This window comes from Rhineura floridana, chromosome 7, assembly GCF_030035675.1.
Source record: "Rhineura floridana isolate rRhiFlo1 chromosome 7, rRhiFlo1.hap2, whole genome shotgun sequence".
NCBI classification, from domain to species: Eukaryota; Metazoa; Chordata; class Lepidosauria; order Squamata; family Rhineuridae; genus Rhineura; species Rhineura floridana.
The window spans coordinates 8,929,941-8,953,658 of NC_084486.1; the positions used below are offsets into that span (position 1 = coordinate 8,929,941).

General features: G+C 40.7%; 1 protein-coding gene across 4 annotated transcripts; it reads left to right on the forward strand.

Moving 5' to 3' along the window:
* Positions 1-220: 220 nt before the first annotated feature.
* On the forward strand, positions 221-22,604 carry VDAC2 (voltage dependent anion channel 2). Of its 4 annotated transcripts, XM_061634871.1 has the most exons (10): positions 8,386-8,894; positions 10,118-10,179; positions 12,948-13,019; positions 14,505-14,554; positions 15,861-16,013; positions 16,101-16,153; positions 17,442-17,669; positions 18,128-18,278; positions 20,327-20,384; positions 22,044-22,604. In XM_061634871.1, the coding sequence occupies exons 2-10, from the start codon at positions 10,143-10,145 to the stop codon at positions 22,133-22,135; spliced, it is 894 nt and encodes a 297-aa protein (XP_061490855.1). In that variant the 5' UTR covers positions 8,386-8,894; positions 10,118-10,142; the 3' UTR covers positions 22,136-22,604. The 4 variants fall into 4 exon arrangements, with proteins under 4 accessions (XP_061490853.1, XP_061490855.1, XP_061490856.1 ...); XM_061634869.1 differs by lacking the exons at positions 8,386-8,894; positions 10,118-10,179 and adding an exon at positions 221-320; XM_061634872.1 differs by lacking the exon at positions 10,118-10,179 and having other exon boundaries at positions 8,390-8,894.
* The last annotated feature ends 1,114 nt before the right edge of the window (positions 22,605-23,718 follow it).

Below are 23,718 nucleotides of genomic sequence, written 5' to 3' on the forward strand. Positions count from 1 at the left end.
TAACGTTCCTCCATTTACAACAGTTCCCTAAATTCCTTTTAAAGACAGAGATCTTTCTCACCAGAAACAGGCAGTCAAAACAATCTTTTACTCAGGTACTAAAATCTACAACTTTGGCAAATTGAGAGTATTCAGTCAAGTCAGACTCTGTTGAAGGAACTGAAACACTGTAAGATATTTTTTGCTTGTGTCAGAAAAACTATCTTCCTTTGTATTGCAGGGGGAAATGGTTGAAAGGAGAAAGGAAAAAGAAGAAAAGATAGAAAAGAAAAAGAAGAAAAAGAAAGAACATAAATGGTCAAGTAAAGGCAAATGTGTATGTGAGTATAGTCATGATCATGTTAATAACAAGGAGACTCCTATCCTCATCCTGAATGTACAGACCAGCTCATGGTGGTGATAAGGTCAGCCATTTATTTGGCCCCTAAGACTGTGAGGGGCTGACCTCCCCTCCACTGTGTGTGGAGCACTACAGGAAGTCAGTGGGAATTCTTGCTTTGCACACTCCCTGGCTCTTTCAGTGTAAGGGTGCCTTGCCCAGTGCACTGTCCTGGAACTGGTAGCTCCTTGCACCTTCTTATAGTTCAAACATGAACAAGTCTAATGAGGGTTGTATAAACATTACCTGTATACTCCTAAGCCATTTGAAAGCAGCTGCAGGGAAGGTGGTGGGGTGGTCAGTCTGCATAATCCAGGTTGCTACTTTTTGGGAGGGGGTATAAGATGTTAAGGTCTGTTTTTGGATATATTCAAGATTAAGTTACAAATAACTTCCAGCGTATTTTCACAATAATGTTTGTGATCTGTTGTTTGGCTCATTGTATCTCATAATAACTACACAAATTTTGTCAGTGCTTCATTTAAAGCAAAAGGATTTGGCATGTGTGCCTCGTACTAATATGGCTGCTATATGTGCCTAGTTGGCTGAACTTTACCTAGATTCTCTCCATGCCACCCAGTGCCTGTTTGCACCAGTTTTTAGTCTGGATCCCCAGCTTTATCTGTCTTTTATGGAAGTCTCTAGGCTGCGTAGAACCAAAGAATGAGACAAAATGTGCAGATGATACTCTAATTGTTTTTATTTTAAAAAATGTCTGCTCCTAGTTTTCACTGTTTTGAGCCAATGGTTATGAATGACATTTAGTAGGAGAAGAGATAAAAAAAGGAAGTGACACACCCATTGACTGAAGAAGGGACTTGCTAGTTATGTTAAATTCATTTTTGGTCTTCCTGCTGGAAAAGTGAGTACCGCCTATGTAAAACAATGGAGAAATCCAGAATTTACCAAGTTCCACAGGAAACTCAGTCAAACAGCTGATCTAGCAGGCTGGGAGTCACCACCTATTCAACCCTGTTTTCTGCAGAGATCAGCTGCATGATGAGTTCCCTATAGGGAATTTGGTTGTGCAGCTGATCCAGTCGGCTTGGAGTTACCACCTAGCAGTTAATGACTAGAAGCCTACTGAGTTCTCTATGCCCCACTGTGAGCAGAAGTCAGCTGCACTATCGTGTGTCTGATGGGGAACTCAGTAGTGCAGTCAGTCCCAGCAAGCTTCCTCTCACTGCCCATGTGCTGACTGGCAGTGATGGCAAGCCACCCTTGCCAATGCACAATGAGGAGTGCACTGCTCCCAGGTGGGCTTGGCAGCACGACATATGATGTTGGGTGTGGCAGGTAGGTGTGATTTGGGGGAAATGACCTCAGGGCCTAATTGGGATCTTTGCTGGGTCTGTTAAGGCCCATCAGCTGGAGATTTCCCATCCCTGGTTTAGGAGCTGCTGTAAATAGATACCAAGTGTGGTGAACTATCAGTTTTTCAAAAATGTCCTAGTTCACATCTTCTCTCTGTCATGTTCTGACTAGGAGACTTTCAGCTACACATTTGCAGTATGGAGAAAAGACCTAATTTGTAAGTTTATTGTGAAGGATTACTGATCTAATGCATCTAATGTGTTTTGAACACTTGAAATGTGCCATATAAATGTTAAAAATGATTAAGTAGAAGATACTATAGTTTTATTCAGCCTGCTTTAACGGAGTTGCATTCAGGGTTGAAACAAGTGTTTTCTCCTAGGGGCATGGTGGGGCAAAAACATCAAGCTAAGAGAAGGGGGTGGGTGGAATATGGAAGATGTGCTGTACATAAGGGACAACTCACAGTTAATACACTATGCCTGAATACAACATTACTTTCCTTTTCACCTGGGCATTTGATGGAATTTGACTAAGGTGAGTCAAGACTTTATGTTAGTACCATTGTGGGTTGTTAAATGTACCCCCATGGAAGCTGGTGTTCTATGTATTGATCTGATTGATTAAATTTCATTGAGTGTTGTTTTCAACATTTATGTATGTTTTTAAACTTGTCTGGAGGCCACCCTTGGGGGCTGCCTTATGTTATGTAACTTAATTAATTAATGACACACTTCGAGGCAGAAGTGTAAAATTGGTTCATGATTTTCCTTTAGAGAGATACCATAAAATAGGAAATGCCCCTGGAGAATATGCAATTGGAAGATACAGTGATGGCATGGCTAAGTGTGCAATCCTGTAACCACTTGCAAGTAAGCTTCTTGAGCAAAGTGGGACTTGCTTCCAAGGATCACCCTGTAGGAGACTTGAGCTATGAGTCAGAAAATCCCTGTTTTGAAACTCTTCTCTGCTGTGAACTTACTAGGTGGCCTTAAAGAAGCTATTGACTGCAATATGAGGATGATATGATTTGCCTTATAGGGATGTAAGGAGTACAGCAACACTGTGGTGGTGGTATGTGCCTTCAAGTCAATTTTGACTTATGGTGACCCTATGAATCAGTGACCTGAAATAGCATCTGTTATAAACCACCCTGTTCAGGTCTTTGGCTTCCTTTATGGAATCAATCCATCTCTGGTTTGGTCTTCCTCTTTCTCTATTCCCTTCTGTTTTCCACAGCATTGTCTTTTCTGAGAGCCAGTGTGGTGTAGTGGTTAGAGTGCTGGACTACAACCTGGAAGACTAGGGTTTAAATCCCCACACAGCCATGAAGCTCACTGGGTGATCTTGGGCCAGTCACTGCCTCTCAGTCTCAGAGGAAGGCAATGGTAAACCACTTTTGAATACCGCTTGCCATGAAAACCCTATTCATAGGGTCACCATGAGTTGGAATTGACTTGAAGGCAGTCCGTTTCATTTTCATTGTCTTTCCTAGTGAATCATGTCTTCCCATTATGTGTCCAAGTATGATAACCTCAGTGTCATCATTTTAGCTTCTAGTGATAGTTCTGGTTTAATTTGTTCTAACACCCAATTATTTGTCTGTTTCATGGTCCATGTATCTGGAAAGCTCTCCTCCAACACCACATTTCAAATGAGTTGATTTTTCTCTTATCTGCCTTTTTCACTATCCAACTTTCACATCCATACATAGAGATCGGGAATACCATGGTCTGAATGATCCTAACTTTAGTGTTCAGTGATACATCTTTGCATGTGAGGACCTTTTCTAGTTCTCTCACAGCTGCCCTCCCCAGTCCTAGCCTTCTTCTAATTTCTTGGCTATTGTCTCCATTTTGGTTAATGACTGTGCCAAGGTATTGATAATCCTTGACAAGTTCGATGTCCTCCTTGTCAACTTTAAAGTTACATAAACCTTCTGTTGTCATTACTTTAGTCTTCTTGACGTTGAGCTATAGTTCTGCTTTTGTGCTTTCCTCTTTAACTTTCAACAGCATTCGTTTCAAATCATTACTGGTTTCTGTTAGTAGTATGTTATTGTCTGCATATTTTAAATTATTGATATTTCTCCCTCCAATTTTCACACTTCCTTCATCTTGGTTCAATCCCGCTTTCCGTATGATATGGTCTACGTATAGATTAAATAAATAGGGTGATAAAATACACTCATCTCACACCTTTTCCAGTTGGGAACCAATCGGTTTCTCCATATTCTGTCCTTACAGTAGCCTCTTGTGCAGTATAGGTTGCACATCAGGACAATCAGATGCTGTGGCACCCCCATTTCTTTTAAAGCATTCCATAGTTTTTCATGATCTACACAATCAAAGGCTTTGCTGTAATCTATAAAGCACAGGGTGATCTTCTGAAATTCCTTGGTCTGTTCTATTATCCAACGTATGTTTGCTATATGTCTGGTACTTCTTCCCTTTCTAAGTCCATCTTGGACATCAGGCATTTCTCGCTCTATATATGATAAGAGCCTTTCTTGCAGAATCTTGAGCATTACTTTACTTACATGGGATATTAAGGTAATAGTTTGATAATTACTGCATTCCCTGGGATCCCCTTCCTTTGGAATTGGGATGTATATGGAATGCTTCCAGTCTGTGGGCCATTGTTTAGTTTTCCATGTTTCTTGACAATTTTTTGTCAAAATGTGGACAAATTCAGTCGCAGTAACTTGTAGCAACTCTATTGGTATACCATCTGTTCTTGGTGATTTGTTTCTTCCAAGTATTTTAAGAGCAGCTTTCACCTCATTCTAAAATTTCTGGTTCTTCATCATACAGTTCCTCCATGAATGAATCTGTCATCCTTGCATCTCTTTTATAGTTCTTCAGTGTATTTCTTCCATCTTCCTTTGATTTTTTCTCAGTCAGTGTGTTCCCCTGCTGATTATTCAACATCCCTACTCTTGGTTTAAATTTCCCTTTAATTTTTCTAATCTTTTGGAATAGGGGCTCTTGTTCTACTTTTTTGTTATCCTCTTCTATTTCTGCACAGTAACTATTGTAATAGTTCTCTTTGTCCCTACGTACAAGTCGCTGTATTATTGCATTTAGGGTTCTGACAGTGTTTGTCTCCTTTTTTGCTTTTGCTTTCCTTATCTCTTTAACCATTTTAAGAGTTTCTTCAGTCATCCATTGAGGTTTTTCTCTCTTTGTAATGAGAGGTATTGTCTTTCTGCATTCTCCCCTGATAATGTCTCTACAATAATAATAATAATAAAATTTTATTTGTTAGTCGCCTATCTGTCCGACTTAACGGACACTCTAGGCGACTTACATAGAATAAAATATACAATATACAATATACAATCAACACATTCAGCAATTTAATCTAACATCAAAAACAATAATTAAAACATCAAGAAAAACTAATCCCCCCAACGTTCTTAAAGGCCTGCCTGAATAGCCAGGTCTTTAAAGCTCGACGGAAACTTATCAGGGAGGAGGCATGTCGGAGATCGTAAAGGAGGGAATTCCAGAGGGTGGGGGCCACAACCGAGAACGCTCTCTCTCTGGTCCGCACCAGCCTAGCTGTTTTGATTGGTGGGACCGAGAGGAGGTCCTGTGTGGCTGATCTTGTAAGGCGGCTAATTGATGATACTGGAGGCGGTCCTTCAGATACACTGGGCCGAAACCATATAGGGTTTTAAAGGTCAACACCAACACCTTGAATTGGGCCCGGTAAACCACTGGTAGCCAGTGTAGATCTACCAACACCGGGGTGATGTGATCCTGGCGGCGGCTATGCTTAATCAAGCATGCTGCCGCATTCTGTACCAGCTGCAGTTTCCGGACCGTTTTCAAGGGTAACCCCACATAGAGCACATTACAATAGTCTAAGCGAGAGGAGACCAGGGCATGTATCACTCGTGGGAGCAGATGTACAGGAAGGTAGGGTCGCAGCCTTTGTATCAGATGTAATTGATACCAAGCTGCCCGGCTCACTGCCAAAACCTGAGCCTCCATGGACAGCTGGGAGTCAAGAATGACCCCTAGGCTACGGATCTGGTCCTTTAGGGGTAATCTTACCCCATTAAGTATCAAGTCGATGTCTCCCAACCTTCTCTTGTCACCCACAAGCAACACCTCGGTCTTGTCGGGATTCAGCCTCAGCCTATTTTCGCCCATCCATCCACTTACGGACTCCAGGCACTTGGACATGGTCTGCACAGCCAACTCTGGTGAAGATTTAAATGAGAGATAGAGCTGAGTGTCATCCGCATATTGGTGACACTGCAGCCCAAAACTCCTGATGATGGCTCCCAGCGGCTTCACATAGATGTTAAATAGCATGGGGGATAGAACCCTGTGGAACTCCACAATTCAGAGGCCAAGGGTCTGAAACCTCATCCCCCAATGCCACCCGTTGGTACCTGCCTGAGAGATAGGAATGGAACCACTGTAAAACAGTGCCCCCCATACCCAATCCCTCAAGGCGATTTAACAAGATACCATGGTCAACGGTATCAAAAGCCGCTGAGAGATCCAGGAGGACGAGGAAGGTATATTCACCCCTATCCAACACCCTCCTCATATCATCTACCAGGGCGACCAAGGCTGTTTCAGTTCCATGTCCAGTCCTGAAGCCCGATTGGAAAGGATCTAAATAATCTGCTTCATCCAAGTGTGTCTGTAGTTGCTTGGCCACCACTCGCTCTATCACCTTGCCCAAGAATGGTAAATTGGAGACTGGGCGAAAGTTATTCAGCTCTTGGGGATCCAAGGAGGCCTTTTTCAAGATGGGCTTAATCACTGCCTCCTTGAGGGCTGATGGCATTGCACCCTCTTTCAAGGATGCATTTACCACTGCCTTGATCCCTTTGCCCAGTCTTTCTTTGCAGCTCATAATGAGCCAAAAAGGGCAAGGATCCAGCAGACAGGTGGTTGGCTTCACAGTACAGAGCACCTTGTCCACTTCCTCAGCGAGGAGAGGCTGAAACTGATCCCAACAGACTGGAATGCAACTGGCCGGCTCTGGCCCACCTTCTGTATCCACAGCGTGTGGAATCATGCTCTTCAGGCGCTCGGTTTTATCAGCAAAGTGTTTAGCAAATGTGTCACAGGAGGCTTTGAAATGCTCCATGGAAATGCTCTGACTTCAGTTCATAGTTCTTCTGGTTCTGTATCAAGTAAGTTTAAAGCCTCAAATCTGTTCCTTATTTATATTCTTTGGGGATGTTATGTAAATTGTATTTGGCATTAGGATTGCTTTGTTCTTCTTTAGCTTTACTCTGATTTTTGATATCACCAGTTCATAATCTGTATCCCAGTCTGCTTCTCGTCTTGTATTTGCAGAAAATATGGATCTCCATCTTCTGCTACCAATTATATAATCAATTTGATTCCTATGTTGACCATTTGGTGATGTTCACATGTACAGTTGTCTTTCTGGTTGCTCAAAAATGTGTTTGCAAGAAATAAATTATTGGCTTCACAGAATTCAACAAGTCTTTTCTTGCTTCATTTCTATCTCCTAAGCCCCATTTCCCCACAATTCCTAGTTCTTCTGTTCCCTAATTTTGCATTCCAGTCCCCCATGATTATCAGCACATCTTGTTTTGGTGTGCAATCAATTTCTTCCTATACTTCTGCATAAAATCTCTCCAATTTCTCCTCTTCTGTGTTGGCCATTGGAACGTAGACTTGGATGATGGTTATGTTCATAGGTTTCCCATTAAATGTCATTGATATAACTTGCTCAGACCTTGCGTTATAGCTCTTAAATGTTTTTGCTACATCACTTGCCACTATTAAACCAACCCCATTTCTTCTTAATTTCTCATTTCTTGCATGAAATATTTTGTAGCTGCCTGAGTGTCCTATTCCCATCCATTTTAATTCACTCACACCAAGTATTGCAGTGTTGATGCGTTCCATTTCTTGTTTGACAATTTCTAACTTTCCCTGGTTCCATGTTCCTATTGTGTACATTGTACAACTCCGCTCTCCTTTCACATATGTGCACATCAGACTTACACAACCATTTGGCTTTGACTCAGTGGAGTCATTAGTCACAGTACTACTCGTACTTGTCCTTTGTAGCTTGCTGAGTGCCATCTGATCTGGGGTGTGTGTGTCTCATCTTCCAGCACTATCTCGTGCTGCATTTTGGATACTCTGTTCATAGGGTTTTCATGGTAAGAGGTATTCAGAGGTGGCTTCTCTGAGTCTGGATGCACATTAGTCTGGTGTCTCAGCTTTGACGACTCTGCCTTGGGTGACCCTGCTAGGAGTCTAGCCTCTTGGTCTTCTAGACTCCCAATGGCATTGCTCTCAGCTTCTTTGACACGCTCAAACCCCCTCACCACGTTAAGGTATGGAGTGAAATACTGTAGTTTTGGGGAACAGAGAAATGAAACCAACCATTTTGAGATCATTTGTATACAATTGGACAGGGTTAAGTCAGTTTTTTTTGTTCCACATTTCAGTAGTCATTCTTATTGAATGTCAATACATACTATAATTAAAACAAAACAAAAACACCCCACTACTATTCTTCTTTATAAAGTGAGATTAATGGCTGCAATTCTTTGCATGCTTTCTCAGAGGAAGCATGTTAAGTTCAACGCAGCTGCCTCCTCCCAAAAAGCGTGTATATAACTGCAGCCTTACGGCTACATAAAACGCGCGGTACGTTCCTTCAAACAACGCATGTCTGCTAGACTGTTCCATTGCTATTCCTCGCTCCTCTTTTCCCGGGCCGCACCCTCCTCTCTTCCCGCTTGGTTGCCATTCCTGCCTTTCCTCCAGGGTCCCGCCCCTTTTGTCTCTCCACCCTAGCAGATGCTAGCAGAGGACCCCTGCTGTATACTTGGGAGGGTTCTCTACTTCAGTGCCTGTCTGGCTGGGTGACTTCCCGCGTCCGTCCGCTCCCTTTCTATTCGCTCAGCGGAACTTTCTCGTGCTCTCGATCTTCCGAGCTTGTTTTCGCAGCGTTCTGGATAGGAAGAAGGAGCACGAGAAGAGGGAACTCCACACAGGCGGCCAACCCAAGCAGCCCGGAATCGTTGTGTGGGTCCTTGCGCGCAAGCGGGCGGCGAGCGCGAGGTGTCTCCTTCACTTCGCCCTCCAGCGCGGCCTTCACGCGGGTAGAGAGAGGAAAAGAGCGCGGGTGCCCGTGTGGGTCTGTGAAAAGAACCTCCCTCCTCGCCCCTTCCCCGACTAGACAGGTAGGTAGGGGCGGGGGGGTGGAGTTACCATGACAACGGCGGGGGGGGAGGCTGGGAGGAGGAAACTTGGGAAAGGGACCCATATTCCGGTGGGGGAGGGAAGAGAAGAATGGGCTGATTCATTTCCCAGTATAGAGAAGGGGTTCTCCAATGAGCTGGTGGGGCTTTTTGTATAAGTCATCTTGCCGCTCCAAGGCCAGTGACCATGATCCCATCTCCCTCTTTATTTTCACAACAGCCCTGTGACGTTGGTTGGCCCAGGGATTCCTGTGAGTTTCATGGCTTAATAGTGATTTGAACCAAGGTCGACACTGTTTATCAACTTCACTACGATGTTGCTTTTTCTTGGGAGAATTTTATGAGTGGGGGAAAGATAAGTGGAATTACGAGTCGTTCTCCTCCCTCCTAGTACTATTCTGTGCCGCTCCTGTGGGGTGGTTGATTTAGGCCCTGGCTGGTGGAGGGCGTGGGGAGGGGAAAGAGGCTCTTATCCCTGTTTGTTTGTGAGTCCCGTTGAATTTAGTGAGACTGGTTTCCAAGTAAGTGAGTGTAAGATTGTAGCCTTGGAAGGCGGGGTGGTGAATCTCTGTCTGCTCGTCTATTCCTTTCTGTTCCGTTTTCTCCATGTTTCCAGCTTCTTCATTCTTCTAGGGTTTTTTTTATTGTTTCATCCTGCTCTTGTTTGTAAAGTGCCCCTTGCAATGATATCTGTTACCCAGCTCCCAAAGCTCGATCCTGATTAGTATTAGTATCTGTTTAACGTTTGTTTCTTCCTTTACTTACAGCAGCAACAGAAATCAGCCCTGCTGGGCATACTTTTGCAAACAGGCAGGAGGATGTGCTCCTGGTGTGTGGGTGTAGCAGGCTGTAGAAGCAGGGAGAGAAAGGGTCAGGACTGGTTCCCTGAGATGGCTGCATGGAGGAGAGTTTACCTTGCAGTAACAGAAAAGTGTGCCTGTTCTTTCTCCAGTCTGCACTGCCCTCCCATCTACTTCCTCCCCAATACCTGTCAGGCCCAAATTCTTGCCTCTTGTGTGGGGTAGAGGCAGCTTCCTCAAGCAAAGGGACACTTCTGTTTGGGAGAGAAGCTGTAATCATTTTCAGTTATCTTTGTGTAATGCCCCTTCCCAAAGCTACAACTGAAGTTATCTGAACACCACAAGAATAATTAATTCTTATTGTGTATTGTTTTATTTTTAATGTAATTTCCCCCCATTTTATAGATTCTCTAAATTGGACTAAATAGCTATGACTTTTAATCCAGCATGTCAGCATCCGCCAAGACGTAAGTAGGGAGAGAGTTGAAGTAAGGATGTTGAAATAACTTAACTAACAGTTTTATAAGTTATAGTAATCATGAGCATTGAAGACAAGACTAATATTTAACCCAGCAGATCATCCACAGTCGGAAAAACTTCAGTGTTAATTTTTGGAAATTTAAGCTTTCAAGCTGTTTAAATGTGTGTTTAAATGAAACCTTTCTACTGTCTCTTATGTGTGTGGCTGCCTGAACTGCTTAATATGCTGATAGATTGGGAGTTGTAGATATTTGTAAAGCCTTCTAAGAATTCCTTAGGGTGCTTTAAGATAAGGGTGTGGAGATGTTTGAAATAATAACTTAAGGGAAATGTGCAGTATAATCATGTAATCTTAATAACTTGTGGTTTAATCACCATACAGTGGCATGCTCTTAGCAAGGGTTTTGCAAATATTTTTTCTCTTGATCTTCTGTTCCTAGGAGCCAATATATAACTGGAATTAGGAGGTTCAACCGCTTGCTAAATTTCATTGTTAAGCAATTGTTACATGATCGGCACCTTAAACTTAAATGCATTGACTTGGAAATAGCTTCCATTGGTTCCAAACCGAACACTTAACTGTTCTAGTAGCAGACCTTGTGCTTTGCAAGTGTATGTTCCAATAAATTTGTCAACATTTTTTTGAAACTGGGAAAGCGATGCTTAGGACGGGTTTGAAAACTTTGTTAATATACTGGGAGGAAGAAAAGAGTGCAGTCCTTTTTGACTATGCCTGTAAAGCCCTGTCAGCATCTGTCTTTATAGGAGTACCCCTCTGAGAATACAAGGTACTAGGCCAAGACCTTTTCTATCAAGTGAAGGGAGCTGCTACAGCTACCAACTTATAAATTGGCAACTGGAAGGGAGGGGAAGAGATGTGTGCTACTCAGGGGCTCAGTTTGCCTCTGAGGCCTCCTGTTGCTGTTGCTGATGAATAGGAAGGAGATGTTGTCTTTCATCTATTCCACGTCATCCTAGTTGATAAAACTAGATAGGACAAGCCCATACAACTGTGTTACTCTAACGTGGAGATAAAATACTGCAGAAGGGTACTTTTGAGTTGTTGTCATATTTCCTAGTCAGTGTGTTAAGTGCATGTGGAGGATGAGGGCTAACTTTTCGATATTCAGCACAGCAGAGAGATGGAAATGGGCCTTTGTGGTTGGGTAGACATTTATTTTTATTTAACATGATTTATGTACTGCTTAATCTTCAAAAACCTCTTCAGTGGTCTGTATAAACATTACAGATGAGTTAGGACACACACATTCTATTTGTGTTAAATTCCTCTTGTCCTGTTTAATATTTCAGGCTCATATTGTGGTTGAAAATTGTGTTTATTTAGTGCATTTGTGACCTGTTCTTCAGCAGTGCTTTCAGGATGGCTAACAATAAGACATTTAAAAATACAAATGTAATAAAATCAGAAGTGAAAGTAATACAACTCTGACCATTCATGCTCTGAAAACTGCTGTATTTGAAGAATTTTATTTCATACAACACCTATTTCAACACAAAGCAATTGGTTGTATAAACTTGGAATTGGGCGGATGTTCTTTAAATCTTCAATATTCATAACATTGTATTAATGTATGGTTCAACCCACTCATTGAATTCTAAAACTCTCACAAAATGAAAAACCCATTTTCTGAGTAGGATTTCATCAAGTTGTGGCCAGGGTTGCCAACCGACCAAAAAAGAGTTGTTCTAGCCTGCTGTTGAGCTTAAGAGAAACCTAAGAGGTGAAGTTTTTCACAGCACAGAGAGAGACATTGTATTCTACTATCTATACATCAAGGGTAGTATCTACTGCTCTTGTTCTGTTAGCGTAAGGAGTTATACTCCCTCTCCGCCACCCTGCACCCTCCCCAAATCTGCTCTGAAGGGTTGGGGAAAAACCCAGAACAGATGTGTGGGGAAAGGAGGGAAGTACCACTGAACAAGCATTAATCCTTTCGCTAATGGAACAAGAGACTTAGTGCTATTTTGGACTCAACCACTTTCCCCATTTTTTAACACATGAATGCTGTTAACCAGTTTTAACAAGCATTGTGTTCAATAATTTTTAAGTTCAATGTGGCATTTGTTTTCTCAAGATCCATGAGCATAGTAGTATCAAAATAAAACAGATTTGTGTGGTAACAGCTTAATAAGTAAAGAGGGTATTGGATTTTATTTCCACTGTGTGAATAGATTTGCAGCTGTTACTGAGATCTGTTGTGAAAGCAGCTCATGACACTGTTGGATATGAACATCTGCTTTATAAGACTTTCATGTAAGGTGTGGGGAGGGGTTCTATAAAATTTGTCAACAGTTGTTTGAATGGCATTACATATTTTAAATATTTGTCTCTGTTCAATATGTGTGTGCATACATTTAGTTTAGATAACCATGCCTCCTTCATACTTGTAAAACCATATTTAGGTTTTGTATATCTCGTAAGAGAAGGAGACTTGGGGACAGGCTTTCTGTTGTGTTAGGAAAAATGTGCCCTAATTCTCCAAAAAAAATCTAAAGGTATGTTGGTTTGAATTGGATGTCTTCTGTCAATTTAAATGTGCAATTCCTTTTAGTATTAGACTGCTAGATGCATTTGCATTTTCTTTCGTTAAATGTAGTTTTAAAATTACACAACAGTACTGCCTGACCATCCTGTATGTGTATTGCTGTGTGAAAATGCAGCAGGTGGGACTAGTTAATATAATATGTATGTTGTCTTATTGCAGTACTAACATTTCCATTATTGTCTCCCTAGCTCCAATGGCTATCCCGCCATCATACGTGGACCTTGGCAAGTCTGCCAGAGATGTCTTCAACAAAGGATTTGGTATGAAAATACTCGTAAAGAATATGCTATTGTTCCGAGTCTGAGGCAATATTGTCCATTTACTGCTACTGTCAATAAACCCAATCCATGCTACATTGTTGCTTTCCCCCATTTTTTCCCTGTGATATTGAGCAAATTGTTGACAGAAATGGAATGCGTATTACCAGAACGTTGTGCTTCAGTTTGGCTCATTGTGAGACATAAATGGAACTTGCTGTTGAGTTTTTTCACATTTTACTTTAGTTCCATTGGATGGTGATGTGCATATCTTTCTCTTCAAACTAAAAGATTTGTACTGCTGAGTACAATGGAGCCCTATCCAGGATCAGGAGAATAGTAGAAATATTAAACATTGTGATTATGGAATAATTTAAAGGTAGATCAGATCAAAAGATTATTATAGGCAAAAGATTATTATTAGCACTATGGTTTTCAAATATGAGAATGGTTCTTCCTTGGGCATTGCAGGGCACCAGGAGCAGGGTGGTAGTGGTCTGTGAGGTTATTGGGAGGGATAGTGTCCAGAGGCAGGTAGAACTTTCATCTCCACCAGTGGAGAACTGGATGGGTTGAATGCCCCTGAACAGAACACCCTTAGTAGGAATAAATGACTTGTAGGAATAAATGATATACCCACGAAGCCCTGTTATCTCAAATTGTTCGGAGAAAGAGGGGATTCTGAAAGAGCTGCTGCTTTCTTCTTCGATTTGTCTGTGTCTAGTTCTTTGGGGGGGAAGGTCAAAGATCATGCTGTGTTTTTCTTCTAACAACAGTGTGGAATTCCTGCCCTAATTCAAAGATCTTGCATAAACTATGTGTAAAGAACTCTGAGGGTTAAAACAAATGAAGCACACTACTGGGTGCTTGTGTGTGTGTGTGTATAGAGCTACTTTACATCCAGTGCCATGTGGAGACCATTTCAAAATAGTGAATCTTGCATGGTGATACTTGCTATATGGTTATGCTGAGCTGTCTCGGTGCCTCCTCCCAAGGCTAAAGCTACTTGCTTTCTCTTTCTTGCAAGTGAAGGCAGCCTTGCTAGGGGAATATGAGGGTCTGTGCTTGCAGAATGGGTTTGTGAACTGTTGGAAAGCACCATGTGCTGGGCCTACTCTGGAAAGGCGTTCACCCCCACTAGAAGTTTGGACTTGGTGTACCGTTCCGAAAGTCTTGTTTCCCATCTGTTCTGGGAATGAGAATGTGTATGAGGGAGATGTACTATAGCTTTTTGTCGTGATGTTGCTAGAAAAATTGATCAAATCAATGATTTCAGTGGTATCAGATATTTAAACCCTTGTTAATCAGACATTTAAACATTCTAAAATCAGAACTTTGTTATAATTGCAGCAATGCAACCAGGAAGAGAATAGAGTGATATTTTTTTATGACGGCCTAGAATTGTATTTATGCTTGGCTATAGCATTCAACTGTTTGAAACACACGTTATGTAAAAGTACAGTAGTAACTTTAGTTCTGTCTCTCAAGGTTTTGGTCTGGTGAAACTGGATGTCAAAACAAAATCTGCAAGTGGAGTGGTAAGTGCATTCAGTGCAATAGTTAAAATTGTCGAACCCACCTCCCCAGCATTTGATTTGAGGAGCTGTTTTCAGATAATCTCTAGGCATTAGTATTGGATTTTTTCATTCACACCTCACCATAAGGTCCCATGACTGGTTACAGCCATGTAAAAACACAATATTAAAATCTATTAAAACCATTTATAATCGAGAGAATAGGTTGGGTTCTAAGAACATATATCTCAGGTGTCAAAGGCCAGGGTAAATATGAGAGCTAAACCTGCTTTTCTGAGGCACTATTTTGCATGCTCCATGCTGCTCCCCGGCTCCTTCAGTCAGAAATGGACATCTCAGGCAGACGGAACAGAAGGAAAAAGTGATTTCTTCCTGTCTTTGTTGCAATCTAAGTTGGAGCATAAGAGGACAAGGCATGTTCATATATTAACTTTGTTTAACTTTGAATGTTCTGACACGACAACTGAATGGGAACGTACCATGGGCTCATTCCTTTTCTTCCTCCTCTCCTCTCATCATGTTCCTTTCCCCTCCCTTTCCTTGTTGGTAATAACAATAGTTTGTTCTGATCTCTAAATTGGGGCAAACTAATGCTAGTATCAAAACCATAGTTTCAGGCGGGTTTGCAAGCCGCGATTTGAAGGTTAACACTGTGTTTAGATTCCAGTAATAGAGGAGTGAGCATATTCCTTACTTTCCAAATCATGGTTTGGAGGATTGTTTGAATAGACCAATGATATTTGTTGTTGGTTATTGCATGATTCTTTTTAATGTAGAAGTCAGTACCTCAGACCCTGGAATTATGTAGCTTGGTCATGGGGTCATTCAGTGTGACGTGTTACACCAGAATTTGTGTGCTCTATCCCTTCCCTTTCTCTTCCCCTTATGCATAGCAATTGGGAACTCCTGGTACTTATTTGATTTTTTTCCTAAAAAGGTAACTTGTGGCAAACTATAACAAGGACCACGAGTTTCTAGTTGCTGTGCAAGTTAGTGTAGTTGTTGCCCTGTCCTTGAGAGGAGAGCATGTCTTGCCTGAGGTTTATATAATACATTCTATGGCAGCGTTTTGAGCATAACCAAAATTGCAACAGAGGTATACAGATTGTTTTTTTTTAAAAAATAAATTCAGTAAGTTATATAAGAAATTGCATTGAAGCTCATAGGAGATGCAATATAATTAGTTACATCAGAAACTTCTGCAATTTTGTTGTAAAATAAAAGGTACTTGACAGTGATTCTGGCTCCTCTATCCATCCCCCTCTGGTTTTGTTAAACTATTTTTTTTTTACCTGCATTGTCTTGTTAGGAGTTCACAACATCTGGTTCATCAAACACAGACACAGCGAAAGTGAATGGAAGCTTGGAGACCAAATACAAGTGGGCTGAATATGGTGTAACTTTCACAGAAAAATGGAATACGGATAACACTCTGGGAACAGAAATGGCAATTGAAGATCAAGTAATTGAATTCATTTTTACTAAAAAGTTTAAATGGAAGTCACTTTTACCTTTTTTTAATAAATTGTTTTTTCCCTCCCCGAACTAGCTTGCCAAAGGTTTGAAGTTGACATTTGATACCACTTTCTCGCCAAACACTGGGTATGTTTTTTTCTGTATTAAGTCTTGGCATATTCTACGTAGATGACATGCAAAATGAGATTAATGAATGCTTCTAAAGAAGACTTCAGTTGCTTGACACATACTGTGCTTTTACAAAAACACATTCATGCCACACACAAGTCCTTCTTAAAATTTGTCTTAATTTAATATGTCCCAGGCAGAAACTGGTGCCTCCTGCCAGAGGTATATAATCCAGTTCAAGGAATAATTCTATAAAATCCTTGTGGGTTCAATCCAGTGATCCTAAATATATGTGACAGAGGAAAGCCAGCCAAACATATAGTAGTTGCTATATCAATCTGAACTGGCAATAGATTCCTTTCTATCTCCAAATACCAGTTATAGCTTGAGTGGACAGTATAAAGCTGTTTTGTTGCTCGTTAGTGTCACAATCCAGATTTCTTTTCATAGTTGTTGATGTAAAATGTAGTAGCAGAAATTTTTGTTGGATCGAAGGTAGTAATGAAAGAAGCCTCCATTAATTTGTGTTTTTACTGTCTTGATATGTAAATTCTGTATGAAACTTCTTAAAAATGCTGAATTAGTTCATCCACCCTTTGGGGCATGAGTTTTTGATTGTCTTAGGTTTGGCATTTGCTTAGGGCATGGCAAATATTTATTATATACCCCAGAGAGGTGTGTTTGGCAACTTTACTATGCAGTTTTCAGCAAATGCCGAAACCTCTTCACCTTGGCCATTGATGCCTGAGATGTATATTTTTAGAACCCAGCCAATTTTTTTTATTCTAAATTGTTTTAAATTATTTTTAATGTTGTATTTAAATTGTTGTAACTCACCCTGGGATTTAAGGTAAATTAAAATAATATGTATGGTGCTTTCTTTTTACACCATGATATATTTCTAGTAGAGTATTTGGGAACATAGGAAACTATTTATACCAAGTCAGGCTGTAGGTCCAGCTAGCAACAGTTCTCCTTGAGTTCATACAGGAGTTTTTTCCCAGCCTACTCAGAGATGCCAGGAATTTGACACTGAACAAGTTGTCCACTCCAGAGTTGGGTTGTTAATATCAAGTGAAGTCAATCCACAAACTCTCTGGCCCTTAAACATACCTTTCTCATTCCTTTCATCACATTTGAGCTCTGTCTATTCTTTCCTGTGCTATAATGGACTGGGCATCTGATCTAGTGAATACCAACATTTTGCCCTAAGTGGACATAATTTGTTTCCCTAATTAAGATGAGAATCAATATAACTTGTGTATTCCAAGGGAAGGGCAAATTTTACTTACATTTCTCTTTTCAGAAAGAAAAGTGGCAAAATCAAATCCGCTTATAAGCGTGAATGCATAAACCTTGGGTGTGATGTTGACTTTGATTTTGCTGGACCTGCCATCCATGGTACAGTTGTCTTGGGTTATGAGGGCTGGCTTGCTGGTTACCAAATGACCTTTGATAGTGCCAAATCCAAGTTGACAAGGAATAACTTCTCTGTGGGCTACAAGACTGGAGACTTTCAATTGCACACCAATGTGTAAGTATTAAAACCAAGCTTGATCACATTGCAGTTAACAAAGTGCAGAAACCTTAATAACTTGAGAAACTAGTCTCATTGTTGGAACTATGGTATTATTGAGTTTGCCTACAATATGATTAGTTTATTTGCTGAGTGTTTAATTTTCAGAATATATTTTGAAGATCTAGTAGAGCAAAACATTGCTTTTTGAACATTGCTCTAAAATGTATCATTTAAAAAAACAACAACTCATCACTTTATGCATGTATATTTTCTCAAAAATTGGGTATGGCAGAGACTATCTTTTCAGGACCTTCCTAACTTATATTTGAGGCTCCAATGAGTAGTTTCATTTCATACATCTTCAACTGGAAATGCAGTCATTTACTAGGTAGTGAGGAAACATTAAAACATTTTTCACTTGAGGTTTTTCTTTATTTTGTCATTTGAAGAACCATTTTAAAAATATTTTTCAGCAACGATGGGTCAGAGTTTGGTGGCTCAATTTACCAAAAAGTCAGTGACAGTCTTGAGACTGCTGTGAACCTTAACTGGGTAGCAGGCGCCAATAGCACTCGTTTTGGAATTGCAGCAAAGTACCTGTTGGATCCCACCGCTTCTATTTCCGTAAGTAGAACTGTAGGAGCAATGGCTTTCTTAAATTTGTCCTTAAAACTACGGATAGGGCAAGCAGAAGTTTTCTATTATGAAAAGTCCCTCTCTTCATCTTAGCTTGAACGAACCTCTCTCACTTGGCCTTTGTTCATGACTGTTTACTTTTCTGAGCTTCCCACCTCCAACCTTAGCACAAGCAGCTTTGCTGTAAGGCTTAGCAGTTTGAATAAAACGGGGTAGGCTCTTAGTAGCGCTATTCTCTGTTAGTGAGAATTGGTGTGGCAAAAAAGTTAAAAATATATATGGAGGTGCCTTACAGAGTCAGATACTTGGTCTTTCTACCTCTGTATTGTCTACACTGGCTGGCAACAGCCTTCCAGAGCGTAGGAGGGAGGTCTTTCCCAGCCCTACCTGGAGATGTAGCTTAAACCTGGGACCTGCTGCATGCAAAGCATGTGCCCTGTCAGTAAGCTGTGGCCCCTCCCTAAATACTCTTTGTCTAAGATGAGTTTTGGTCATTCAGTGGATCTTGAAACACTGGGAGATCTGTGTGTCATTCAGGCCTTATCCTGATACTTATCTGGGTAGTTATAAGACTGAGCTGTGAAATCCCTCTTCTGCCATCAACTTTTCTGGCAGGCGTTTGACAAGGTGTGTTTCTCTAAGCCTCAGCCCTGGATCTACAATATGGGAATAATACTGTCCTACCTTACTAAGAATACAGGGAGGTGATGTAGATGAAATACTTTGAGTATTAGAAAATGCTGTGCACATTCTAAGAATGTTGGTAAGTTTCATTGACAAAAGGAAATAATATCTAATTAAAAAGCAAGGACTTGATAGCATTGGAGTAAGATTCCTCCCAGTTGTGCTTTGAGCCATTAATTGAACCATAGGCATGTTGTCATCTTTCATCCTCATCAGTAAAATGGGAATAAATAAGCTACCTGTAAAGAACAGTTGGAAAGTTAAGAAAAATCTCTATAAAGCATTTTACTGCATGTCTCAAGTGGTTTAAAAAATACTTGATGGAGATGACAACAGTTGGCTGTTGTAGTGACTAGTGTACTGTTTCTGTGCCTTCTGCCAAGATGACATGGATATGGCTGCAATAGACTGGTACAGAATTCTCCAAAGTTATTGAAACTGATCTTATTCTTTGTAAAGTGTTATGTACACAGATGACACTTTATAAACAGCAACATCTCTCATTTTCATTATACACAAGATAGAGAGGTATGTCACAATAAAAATAGGTTGTAAAGTTAAGAAGAAAATCCAGCTCACATGTATCTGTTGTTTGGAGTATTAATGGTGATGATCTTGTGCAGGAATCTGTACATTTTGGGAGGCCTTGATGCCCAGCTAAAAATGTGTGGCTGCCAGGATATGATCCTGCACCAGAGGGTGGTGTCCTCTCCCTGATCTCCTGATGACATCTTTGAAATGCAGCAGAAGGTCAGGGACAAACAGAAGTGTATTACAGCCATCTAGTTTAGATCTAAAGAGAATGGTGGCAGCATACTGCTTTTTTGTGCCTCCGTGCCTGCTGGGTGACTGAAGTCTCCGTTTCTGCCAGGTGGTTACAAGTCATCATGACTTCTCTGTTTCCTCCCAGTGAGGGGCAGCAGAGATTTGTCTCTGTCTCTACTGGGAGGTTGAAGCTCCAACTTCCCAGCATGTGCAGAGACAAGCCTTTGTGTTCGTTTCGCTCTTTTCCAACTTGGGTGCCATACTGGGAAAACAGGGTTTTGTTTCTACTTGTACACAGCAGCTGTATTGCTAAAGCAAATCACATGCTTCTGCCCGTGTTTGGGGCTGGGAATCATCCTCTCCACCCCATTTCACTCTTCTTTTGGGAGGAAGCCTCAGACTTGGCATTGCCATAGCAAGGGGTAGGAGAAATTGTTGACTCCTTGTTATATGCCTAAAAAGAATAACTGAAGGAAATTTATGTTGGATTACATTCCAGCTGAGGATGGGTGGGGGCTGCATTTTTTCTTTAGTTTTGTCACTAGGATTAACTGAAAGGATTGCAAAAATGTCTTACTGTTTTGCAGGCAAAAGTGAACAACTCTAGTCTAGTTGGAGTTGGTTACACCCAGACCCTGAGGCCAGGTAAGTATTTGTCATAAGAATGTAAGGAGATACTGAAGGTTTTCATTAATTTGCAGATTAAAGCTGGTTGTAGTCTGTTGTTAACTTGCACTTGAAAACACCTCTACAGTCGGCAGTTCTCAGACAGAGACAGAGAGAGAACTTGCCTCTTCAAAATGGATTTGTTTGCATTCAGTATGAAAGCTTGAAACATTAAATTTTAAGTGGCTGTGCAACTTAACTAGTCTCTAGGGTAGCTGCTACAGGTTTGTACTTAAATAGAACAAATGGACACCCATCATTCTGTTTCATAATGGATGTTTTTGTTTAAAGTACAATAGTAACATACCAGAATGTACTAAATTGACATTAGTAAAGTGTGATTCAGTGTGAATTCAGTTTGGTATTGAAGCTGAGAGTGCTCTAGTCTCCGTTTAGTTTTTTAAATGGAGTTGAATACTTGCCTTGTTTAAACTCATTATATTTTTGAAACAACATTGAGGGTATGATGCAAGCATTCTGCAGCTTGTTCTGGTAACCATTGATGAGATTATCCGAGTAGCAGATGTGGCATTTTTAAAAGGCAGAGTCCTCTTCTTAATTACAAAGTGTCTTGTTTTTTCACTCATGGTGCTTGGATAAACTGTCACTTTTTCAGAGCAGTAGAAGAGACTCCTCAACTTTGCAGTGGCTTAACCTCTAGCTGCAAGCAGCCATGCAGTGATTGTGGAAGAGTAGTAGTGACAGGGGGAGAATTGCTGCAGCAGTGTAGTTTTACAGCTGGGGAAAGTAGCTGTTGCTTTTGTTGTTTTTAAAAGAGAGGGAGATAAGCATTGAAGATGGATGTAAACGTCCACCAAACAACCCCCTCCCCAAAGATGAGGTAGAGGTGGGGTGTGTGTGTGCGTGTGTGCGCGCACACACACGAACACCAAAATTTCTTGAGAGCTATGCAGATATGTATGCATCTGTCAGGTGGGGAGGATTATTTAGAAAAACCCTGAAAAACCAGTTTGCCAGTGGCCAGAATGATGCACAAAACAAGTGTGCATTACCTTGCATCAAAAGTAGATAAGGATAGCATTTAATGTCTGTATAAGCCTTTGGGTTGCATTCATACAACTGAGCCTCTCAGTGCAAGGAGGTTCTTAAAACCTCTGTGCCGCCTTATACTAGAAAGTCACTTGATGCTTAGGTGTGTATAGAGGGCTGAACAAGTATTGAATTGCAAACAAACTAGATCCCCTTCCACATAATTCTCCAGATTGAGGAGACAACAGAAAAGTGCATGGCAACGTAGAAAAACAGTTGTTTGTCCACATACATGCAGCTTTAGTGGGGCTTAATGTGTGGGTTGCAGCTATCAAGTGATAGCTTGATCATGTGAAACGTTAATCACATTTTTCTGATAATGAAGTTGCTACTAGAGAAACGTTGCCTTATGTCTCCAGGGTGTAGGTTCTGGTTGCTCAGACTCTTTAAAATTTATGACTTCGTGACAGTACTATCAACATTAAAAAAAATGCTAGTGGTGAGTTTTGATCACGTCCTATGCTAGCCCAGTGTTCTTCAAAAACTTCACATAATTTACGCACTTTAGCACTGAAAAAAGTTAGGAACAGATGATGTATTCAGTGGACCTTGCCTTTTCTGAAACCCTTTGGTTCTATTGATCTGCAGGTGTGAAGCTCACTCTGTCTGCCTTAATCGATGGAAAGAACATCAATGCTGGTGGACATAAACTTGGTCTTGGCCTAGAATTGGAAGCTTAAAAGGTGTGAAGAAAGCTGCCACAGGAAATGGGATATTGGAAAAATATGGCCTTAAAAATGTAATTCCAGTGTGACCTGGAGGCTTTTTTCCTCCTTGGAGGGATAGCCTAGAACAAGAACTGTATTCGGAGTATTTAGGCAGTTACTTGTTAGCTGGTTTTTAGTTAAATTGGTTACCTATCTAGTTCTCAATTCTGCATTAGTGCAGTCACTATATAATACATTATTTAAATGTATTTAACTGTTGAATGCGCTACCCACAAATAATGAAATAGACTTTATGAAAACCTGTACAAATGTGTGCATGTTATGTTTTTTTAACACGTGACATAGCCATTGAAATAACAAAATGGATCAGTGGATATTCTGAAAAATAAGGTCAATAGTTTTGTTAAAATCAACTTAATTAGAAATACTTTTGGTATCCCAAGGCAATTCAAATTATGAATAAAACAAATACACACACATATTTGTGCCTCCAGATATGTTAAATTCTTGATAGGTAGGGCTGAGGTCAGCCTTTATTTTGTTCGCAAAACTGCTTGTCATTCCAGGTACACTTGTTCCTCAGCGTACTGGAGTGTCTGTTTTAAATCCAGTTTACTGAAGCCGTTAATGTACATTTGGGGAATTTCTTGAGCAGTTTGGGCATGGCTTAGAACTTTTTGAATGGTGTGTTCCTTTTGGAGTAATGGTACAGTGATGCTTTAAGGAATGAAGATTGCTTCTGTGCTCACCTCTGACAAAACAGGACTTCCTTGAGTAAAAATATAACATGGAAAGGACAAATTAATGGAATCTGCTTTGAGAGAGGGAGATGCAAATATTGCCCCCTCTCTAGCCCTCTTCGGGTGTCATATTCTTTATGTGAAGAGGGGGAAAGTGGGGATGGATGTGCTAGTTCTGTCCCTGCCACCCTCCAAGTGTTGGAGGGCAGATGTCTATAGTGGGAAGTCCTCTGTACTTGCAGAGGCTTCTTGCTCAGGTTAGAACCTGATGCAGTGGAGATGGCAGAGCTAGCATGCTCATCCCTACACTGCCTCATCTGATTTTGATTATAAGAGGGAAACTAATGTCTGAATTAAGGTTTCATAGCTATATAGATTCATTGCCCCCATTGCAGAATGTGCTCATGCTCTGTTCATGTGTGATTAATCATATGTGAAGCAGATCTTGGTGCCTATTGGTTTGGTGAGTAATCGGTATTGTATGGTCTGGATTTTTTAAGAGCCTCATCAATGCTTTATCCCTGAAGTTGAGAATAACTTGCTAACATGAACTGGGCTTGGGTTGGCCTATTACCTTGTAATAATAATAATAATAATAATAATCTTTAAAGGGTTTCAGCTTTTAGTCTATTGATAAAATATTAATGTATTTAACAGCACTATCTTACACATGTCTATTCAGCAGTAAACCCCATTAAGTTTAATTGTGCTTACTCTCAGCTAAATATATATAGGATTCTAACCTTAATCCTGATGGGGCGATGCAAAGGGGAATAAGCTGCACAGTTTAAAATATAGGTCTTACCTTTTTTTAGAGAAATGAGTGAAGAAGTGGAACCTGATGTCCAGAATAAA